The 9,576-nt window shown below is 36.9% G+C and overlaps 2 protein-coding genes across 2 annotated transcripts; one reads left to right on the top strand and one right to left on the bottom strand.

Annotated features, from left to right (window-relative positions):
* Positions 1–1,891: 1,891 nt before the first annotated feature.
* Positions 1,892–2,864, bottom strand: LOC105466430 (olfactory receptor family 4 subfamily C member 11). Its single transcript, XM_011715409.3, has one exon. The coding sequence runs from the start codon at positions 2,822–2,824 to the stop codon at positions 1,892–1,894; it is 933 nt and encodes a 310-aa protein (XP_011713711.2). The 5' UTR covers positions 2,825–2,864.
* A 1,287-nt stretch (positions 2,865–4,151) lies between these two features.
* Positions 4,152–6,775, top strand: LOC105466454 (olfactory receptor 4P4). Its single transcript, XM_011715429.2, is given in 3 exon segments — positions 4,152–4,209; positions 5,808–5,967; positions 5,969–6,775. Coding segments are annotated over 3 exon segments (894 nt in total). The 3' UTR covers positions 6,645–6,775.
* The last annotated feature ends 2,801 nt before the right edge of the window (positions 6,776–9,576 follow it).

Genomic DNA, 9,576 nt, shown 5'->3' with positions numbered 1-9,576 from the left:
TTACATCACAGAAAACGAAGTGAAGTGAGCTCATAAAACACTCACGTTATTTAACTGAATTTATTTAATTTATTTATTTATTTATTTGAGACAGTGTCTTGCTCTGTCACACAGGCTGGAGTGCAGTGGTGCGACCTCGGCTCACTGCAAGCTCCGCCTCCTGGGTTCACGCCATTCTCCTGCCTTAGCTGGGACTACAGACGCCCGCCACCAGGCCCGGCTAATTTTTTTTTTTTTTTTTTTTTTTTTTTTTTGTATTTTTAGTAGAGACGGGGTTTCACCGTGTTAGCCAGGATGGTCTCGACCTCCTGACCTCGTGATCCGCCCGCCTCGGCCTCCCAAAGTGCTGGGATTACAAGCGTGAGCCACCGCACCCGGCCAATTGAATTTATTTTAAATTTATCTTTGACAGGAGAACATAATTTCAATTGGTAATATTTTTCATTAAATAATGATAAATAAGGTTAAAAATGAAGTGGAATCTGATAACAGTTATTAAAGATGTGGTACACTTTATTGCACTGAAATAGATGAATATTAAAAGTCCATAATGGCCAGGCGCAGTGGCTCATGCCTGTAATCCCAGCACTTTGGGAGGCCGAGGCGGGCGGATCACAAGGTCAGGAGATGGAGACCATCCTGGCTAACACGGTGAAACTCCATCTCTACTGAAAATACAAAAAATTAGCCGGGCGCGGTGGCGAGCACCTGTAGTCCCAGCTACTCGGGAGGCTGAGGCAGGAGAATGGCGTGAACCCGGGAGGCGGAGCTTGCAGTGAGCCGAGATTGCGCCACTGCACTCCAGCCTGGGCAACAGAGCGAGATTCCGTCACACACACACACACACACACACACACACACAAGTCCATAATATAAACATCTAAAGTGCAGTGTTTTACCTGCTGTACTCACTCTGGGCATGAAAATTCCCTTGCCACTTCTAACCTGTGAATCTATGCAGCCCCAATTATTAGGACAGAATAAATAGAGAGGTAACTTCCTATAGCAGTAGTAGTTTCTCCCTAAACCCACTAGAGACAAGTGTCCTGAGTGTTTTCTGAATTCCTATGACAATTTTATTTATTTCATTGACATCACCCAACTTTAAACACAATAGATCATACCATTTTTGGTTTCAACCATGTTCTACCCTTCTGCACTTCAGGCTCAGGAAATATGTTGTACCTGCAGTATATTAGCCTCTGACTCAAAAATATAGAACTTTCTAAATACAAAGTAGTGATAAAATGTAAATGGACATCTTGATATACTGAGTTAGTTCCTTTGCCCTAGAAGTGTTCAGGAGGAAGCTTGATACCTTATTGTAAATGCATTATGGAAGGAATTTGTTATTTCTTTGTGGGTGCTCACAAATTTGAACACTTGTGATTGTATAAATGTCTTTTTATTAAACCAGTGTAGACAGAGTTGTGATGTGTAGTTCACAATCAGCAATGGCAGAATTGAGCTGTTAGGAAAAGGAGGAGCCAAATTGAAGATTTCAGGGAGTTTATCAGTCTATGGTCAAAAGTACAGGAAAGAAGTAAGAAAATCAGATGCATTAGATTAGAATGCATAGAAATAGTCAGGTTTACACCTTAGAAAATGCATGACTGGAAAGGAAGATAATCTGAAAAGAAAAGACTATTGGTCCATAATCACCTTAATTAATCTATACTCTATCTAGTTCTGGCACAAAAGACAATGTCTTGGTAGTCGTAGCTCCTGTTCACTAGAAAACATAGGAACCCACAAACTTAGATATGATGTATATTATTCCCACAACATTCAGGTACTTTCCTATTTGATATCTATACTTACTCAGTTAAATCATGATTTGACTGAATAAATCATGATTTGACTGAATAAGTGATCAGGCCAGGCCCTCAATTTATCCTTTGTTTTCTGAAATAATTTTGCCACGCCATAACTGTCTCATGGCATTTTTCACTTCTGCATTTCTCAGTGTGTAGATGAGTGGATTGAGAAAGGGTGTTCCAATAGTATAAAATACCACCACCATCTTATCCATGGGGAAAGTGGTTGGGGGGCGTGTATATATGAATATGCATGGGCCAAAGAATAAGATGACTACAATTACGTGAGAAGTGCAAGTGGAGAGAGCCTTTTTCCTCCCTTCTGCACTGCGGTTTCTCAGTGAATGCAAGATGACAATATATGAAATTATCAAAATCATGAAACCAGTTGAGCAAACTGCCCCACTGTTAGACACCGACAGCAGGTTGATCATGTAAGTGTCCATGCAGGCAAGTTTCAACAAGGGCTGCAAATCACAGCAATAATGATCAATCAAATTGGGTCCACAGAAAGGCAACCTTAAGGCCAGGATAATCTGAGCCATAGAGTGTATAAAAGACCCTATCCAGGCAAGAACAATCAGGATGATGCAGACCTGCTGGCTCATGATGGTTGGGTAACGCAAGGGCTTACAAATGGCCACATAGTGATCAACAGTCATGAGGATGAGGACAAAGATCTCCATGCAGCCAAATAAATGTAGCCCAAAGACTTGTGTCATGCACTCATTGTAGGATATAATTTTCTTTGCAGAGAGAGCATCCACAATTAATCTAGGGGCTGTGGAAGTTGAAAAACAAGAATCAGCAATGGACAAATAAAATAGGAAGAAGTACATGGGGCTTCCTAGTGTCCGGCTGGACTTGATGGTCACAAAAATGAGCATATTCCCCACTACAGTTCCCATATAGAAAATTAAGAATATTACAAACACTAGTTTCTGCTTCAAGGGATCCTGTGTTAATCCTAACAGTATGAATTCAGTCACACTGTGATTTTGCTGCATTGTTTCAGTTGATGTGAAGAAACCACAGATAGGAAATAGTTAATCTGCAAAGGAAGAAACAAAGGAAATAAACGCTCGATTTGGAGGTCAAATACATATTCTTAGCAATGAAATTGCAACTTTCCAATGGGTTATTATTGACAAATCTGTGTATTTTTTCTTAGTAAAATGAATTCATAGTAACTATTCAATATATTTACCAAATTACTTCTTTTTTTTTTTGGAGACAGAGTGTCACACTCTCCTCTAGGCCGGACTGCAGTGGCATGACACAATTACACATGAAAATAATACAATGAGAAATAGAAAAATAACTTAAAAACAAATGATTTTTCAAACAAAGTAAACATTAGTTTAGAGGATTGGTATGAGTAGGTATCTTTCTGAGCTGAATGTGTTTCTTTAGCTTATAGCCAGGAATAATAAATATTTTGTACTCTGTTGCAATAACAGAAGAAAATGTACATTACTTGCTTCAATAGGCTTTCACATTACTTGAACCTGATAGTACCATTATAATATATTTACTTAGTAAATATACTGATCATTCTAATAATGATTATTTAAATGCTTCAGAATACCTTCCTCAATAAAATTTACATGTACGTGGGCGAGCACATGTATGCACACGCGTGCACACACACACAGAGAATAAACATAAAATTTTTGCACTGAGCAAAATGTCAGTCATTCCAGCCCAACATGAGAATTATTTTAACCTCTTGCCTTGACTATCTTTATTTCCTTTTAATTTACCTCTGAAAATTTTCTAATTCTTTTCAGCTCCAAATTCATCCTTTATTATTCAATTTTGCACTGCTTTGTTATACTGTGTTGTCCAAAGTTAAATTCTTCCCTCTTTCATTATTCTTCTGGGTTCTTCAAAAAGTTTTCTTAAGAGACAAGTAGATACTGAGACTAAAATGAGGAAAAAAGTGGAAGAATACTTGACATATATATCAGGACATTCTTTCAAATTTCAGTTTTACAGGAAAGCATCAGTGACTTAGAAAATGAGATCTATGTGCTCCGAGTCAGGACTGAAACTTTCAATAGAATTTTTAGTTTGTATGTTCTTGAGAATCCCATATCCTGACTGCAAGAAAGAGAAGTTAAATATATATAGAGAATTAATATTTATTTGCATATATCAAATATTGAACAAATTGTTCCATATACCTTTTCACATATATATTCCACATGGTAACACAGTAAAAAATTAAAAGGGAAGTGCCTATATGATAAAATACATTTACAACACATATGCCGGACAAAAGCATAACTTTTTCAAATGTAAATGGATTTCACAGATAAGTTTCTGAAAAACATGACACAAATGAACATTAGGAAAACAACCCATCTTAAAAGAGATTGTTCTCCTTATGGTAAAGAGTATGCCTCTGGAAAGATGCTCAATTTCATTCACAGTTAAATACATTCAAATTAAAATTCCAGTTAGGTAAATTTCACCTATAAGGCTAATAAAGTAATCCTTTTGCTGAATGTCTTAACAAATAGTCTTGACGAAGGTGTGGGACACAGTCAACCCTACAAACTTTTGGTGGGAATGTAAGTGGATGCAACCTTCTAGGAAGTGACTTCAGTATCTATAATATGACAACTGCATATAGAAATTGATCCAGTTATTCTGTTTCCTACAGACACACTCATTCATAGAAAGAAGGACAATCATTTTGCCTTAGATGGTAGCAAGAGATAGGAAACAACTTTATGCCCCTCGGAAGGGACATTAAAGAATCAAGGATGATATTTTTATGCAACCATTAATTAGAATGAAGCAGATACATATATCTGTGTGTTTATACACGCGCACACACACACAGAAAATGGTCCCTGACATATGGTGTAAATTGAAATGTAAGAGATTAATACTGCATGCTTAGAATTGTAACATTTTCCTTAATATCAGTTACAGTCATTACTACACACACCTCCATATTTAAATACATGAATTATAGTAGAAGAGTATGAAAAAACTATAATGACTCTGAGTGGGGAAATTGCATTCTTGGCATTAGAGATGGGAGAAAGACCTACTTTAAAAAATATTCACTTTGGTAATATTTGACCATGTGTCATAATAATGCTACATCAAAAATAATGCTTTAAAAGCTTTACCTTGGGAGATGGGTTGTTATTCACCTTGTGATGGCATGTCACTGAGCCATCACAACTGCCTTCTGTTGTAGTCAGGTATTCTAGTGGTATTCTTAGGGCTACATTAAGTTTCACAAATTTGAGTAAGTCAGATATAGCAGTAGTGTTGAAACTCAGTGCTCTGTAAATACAACATATGCAGACACACTGTCACTAACTGGAGATTCACTTCCTGTATTGAAAGTTTGTGAAAGCTCTTTAGCAAACAGAAATAAAAAATTGTATTTGTCTTCTCTTAAGTATTATAAAAAGACACACACACACACACACACACACACACGTATCTCCAGAATAGATGAATAAGCAGAAATAAATAGATATAAATAGACATCATTACACATTTTTATAGTACTATATATTAGAATGAAGCAACATAAGAAAGAGTATCTTTATCTGTTCACTGCTAAATTTCAGTATTTATGAAAAAGTAGGTTTTTGATAAATATCTGTTGAATGAATCAAAAAATTAAAAGAAATTCCTATAGATCCAAATCATTAATGTTTTATACTATTTTATACTTAGTTGCCATTAAGGAGAAGGAAGACAGCATCATACCATGAGAGACATCATCACCTTCATGGAGCACTTCCTGGAACACCCCAATAGATTTTATTTCTGTTTGTTTATTTATTCATTTTGTTACTGCTCCTTGCAGAGCGGGGCTACCCTTAGGCAGTTTGTCCAGAGTAGCCTGTTTCTGTTTAATTATCTCCTACCCAGGTCTACCAACAGCTCTTACCTGGTAGTGCCCATTTCCATCAAGATATGCTGTGCATGATTTTTATTCCCATCTTTTCACTTTAGATTGTAAAGCACTTCTAGAAAAGTCCATGAATTTCCCCACCTTCCACCAGTGCACCCAGCTCATTCACCAACCCATGTATTTCTTCCTCAATTACCTCTCACTCTCTGACTTTTGCTACACATCCACAGTGACCCCCAAATTAATGGCTGACTTACTGATAGACCATTTCTTATAATAACTGCATGATACAACTCTTTACCACCCATTTTTTCGGAGGCATAGAGATCTTCATTCTCACAAGGATGGCCTATGACCGCTATGTGGCCATCTGCAAGCCCCTGAACTACACCACCATCATGAGCAGGCAAAGGTGTGACACAATCATCATAGTCTGTTGTACTGGGGGGTTTATACACTCTGCCAGTCAGTTTCTTCTCACCATCTTTGTACCGTTTTGTGGCCCAAATGAGATAGATCACTACTTCTGTGATGTGTATCCTTTGCTGAAATTGGCTTGTTCTAATATACACATGATAGGTCTCTTAGTCATTGCTAATTCGGGCTTAATTGCTTTGGTGACATTTGTTGTCTTGATGTTGTCTTACGTTTTTATATTGTATACCATCAGAGCATATTCTGCAGAGAGCCGCAGCAAAGCTCTTTCCACTTGCAGTTCTCATGTAATGGTTGTAGTCCTGTTTTTTGCACCTGCAATATTCATTTACATTAGACCGGTCACAACGTTCTCAGAAGATAAAGTGTTTGCCCTTTTTTATGCCATCATTGCTCCCATGTTCAACCCTCTCATCTACACTCTGAGAAACAGGGAGATGAAGAACACCATGAGGAAAGTGTGGTGTTGTCAAATACTCCTGAAAGGAAATGAACTTTTCTGAATTGTTTCTGCTTTTCATGCCATGGTTCCCTGAGACCACACTGATGAGTGAGAAAGATTCACTCTCATCATGCTCTTGTCCTTGTTGTTTGGAGGGAAAAGTGAGCAAACAGGAAGCATATCCCTTCTGGGATTTTATACTTCTGCATTGACGTCTCTTTTTTTTTTTTTTTTTTTGAGACGGAGTATCACTCTGTCGCCCAGGCTGGAGTGCAGTGGCCGGATCTCAGCTCACTGCAAGCTCCTCCTCCCAGGTTCACACCATTGTCCTGCCTCAGCCTCCCGAGTAGCTGGACTACAGGCATTGACGTCTCTTTAACCAGTTGAACATTATTCTTATCCATACTCTCCCCCGCCTTTCTTAATCATTACGATTGTGCTCATGTGATATGAAATAACCAGAAAATTTCTTTAAAATACGGATTACATGGCGTTGTGTTGAAAAAATAAAATAGACTATGCATTTTCATGCCTTAAACTGCCAAGAAAATGAATGAAATATTACCTTCAACTTTTTGCATTTGTGCTGAAGTCTAAACAAAAAAATGCATATATTGCCTGTGTACAGCTCATGAACTTTTGCAGATTGAGCATGATTGTGTAATCAGCAACTGGATTAAGAGACAGAAGTATCAGCACATCAGAGGTCCTCCTTATTTCTGTTTATTATTAATACCTCCCAAAGTTAACCACAATATTTATTTCTAAATCTTGTAGTATTGTAATCCCAGCACTTTGGGAGGCTGAGGTGGGTGGATCACGAGATCAGGAGTTCGAGACTAGCCTGACCAAGATGATGAAACCCTGTCTCTTCTAAAATTACAAAAATTAGCCAGGCGCAGTGGGAACGCCTTTAATCCCAGCTACTCGGGAGGCTGAGGCAGGAGAATAGCTTGAACTGGGGAGGCGGAGGTTGCAGTGAGCTGACATCATGCCACTGCACTCTAGCTTGGGTGACAGAGCAAGACTCCATCTCAAATGATGATGATAATAATGATAATAATAATAATAATAATAATGTTTTTATCTGTTCTTGTACTTTGAAGAATAAGAGTGATATAGATTTTGCTGCTGAATGCGTGCCTTCTCAGTATTTCAGTTGTGAGTCATTTCTCATGTTGGCAAGTTTTCTGATTGTTTTCATTAATGTATACAGTATCTTATCATGTGAATATATAATGATTAATTTATCCATTCCCTTGTTGCCAGGCATTTGGGTGATTTCCCATTTAGGGTTATTATGTATAGTGCTGCTTTGAACATTTTGAAACGTATTTTTCAGTGAATATATGTCTTTTATTATTTCATTATGCTTTATAATGTAATTAAAACAATTTTAAGAAAGTAGTACTATATTTGTATTCATATCTTTCATAATATATTACTGATATAAATGAAAGATATTAATTGAAAAAATAATTAGCCATAGAAAAACACTAAGTGAAATAAAAGATTTAGAAATAAATATGTGAAATAGCTTACACTTCTAGGATCCACACAGTGGGATACGAGATAAGCTGATTAATGCAAACCTGTCTGTGAATCACAGGAAAAAAGGATGAATGCTCTTAGAATGGTAGTTTACACAATGAAGCTTAGAAAAACTTCCAGGGATGCAGCATTAGATTATGATAGCAAGATTAACACAGAAGTATCACCACTGAAAAATGTTATCAAATAGAATATTCATTGTAGCATATGAAGTCACTTGCCATATTAAATGAAACTGGAAAAATTCTGTATTTAGCTTCTAAGAAGGAAAAATAATGTACTTCACTGAACTCCCAATAAGGGCAGTGATGCCAAATGAAGAAGGCGTGCTATGAGTTTATGCTAACACTGGACTGTCACACACACACTCAGACACATACACACGTGTGTGCAGACATCTAATGCAAAAAATAAAGTCTTTTCAGGAATTTATATTTAAGGCACAGTTGAAATAAATCTGCTCATATAGAAAACCAAAAATTAAAAGAAGAAAAAATTTGCTCAAGAGCAAATGATCACACAATAAAAATGTCTGAATATAGGAGGAAATCAGGTTGGAAACAGCTATGCCAGAGCACAGCATACAAGCATACAAAGACGGGATTTATTGTAGTTAATGAACACAAAACATAATATAAATCTTTATTGTATAAAATAGAAAATGATTTTAAAGTCAAATTACATTTAGTTTAAAAATTTTCTGGGCTGTTAGATAACAAAATAACTTCAATAAATAAATAAAATGATATTTTTATTAGAAACTCAGTGGATAAAACATAGTAGTGTTTCCTAGTGAATTCCGGATATCAACAAATTTACTCAAAACAAAGGAGAGAGAGACAAAGATATGGAAAAAGTTAAAGGGATATTAACAGACCTTAGAAATGGAATAAAAGGGAGCAACATATGTCTACCAGACTTCAGGATTTATAAAATAGTGAGAAAATACATTTAAAGAGATAATAATTGACAATTTCCAGAACTATGAGAAATATTTAGAAAAAAATTACAACAAAGTAAAAGAGTTGCTCTCTAAAAGAGCCCTACAAAATATTACTTCTAATTAATAATAATTTGAAACACGGGGCCAGGTGCGGTGACTCACGCCGGCAATCCCAGCACTTTGGGAGGCCAAGGCGGGCAGATCGCCTAAGGTCAGGAGTTAGAGACCAGCCTGACCAACATGGAGAAACCCCGTCTCTACTAAAACTGCAAAATTCTCTGGGCGTGGTAGTGCGTGCCTGTAACCCCAGCTACTCGGGAAGCTGAGGCAGGAGAATCGCTTCAACCTGAGAGGTGGAGGTTGCAGTGAGCGGAGATCGCACCATTGCACTCCAGTCTGGGCAACAAGAGCCAAACTCCGTCTTAAATAAATAAATAAATAAATAAAATAATTCAAAACACAGAAAGACTACAAGCCAGAAGAAAATAGAATTACATTT

This window comes from Macaca nemestrina, chromosome 12, assembly GCF_043159975.1.
Source record: "Macaca nemestrina isolate mMacNem1 chromosome 12, mMacNem.hap1, whole genome shotgun sequence".
Lineage (NCBI taxonomy): Eukaryota > Metazoa > Chordata > Mammalia > Primates > Cercopithecidae > Macaca > Macaca nemestrina.
This window is presented reverse-complemented; position numbering and strand designations above follow the sequence as displayed.

What these genes read in the sequence shown, in the direction of transcription:
- LOC105466430 (XM_011715409.3), bottom strand. Translation starts at nt 2,824, where the DNA reads ATGCAGCAAAATCACAGTGTGACTGAATTCATACTGTTAGGATTAACA.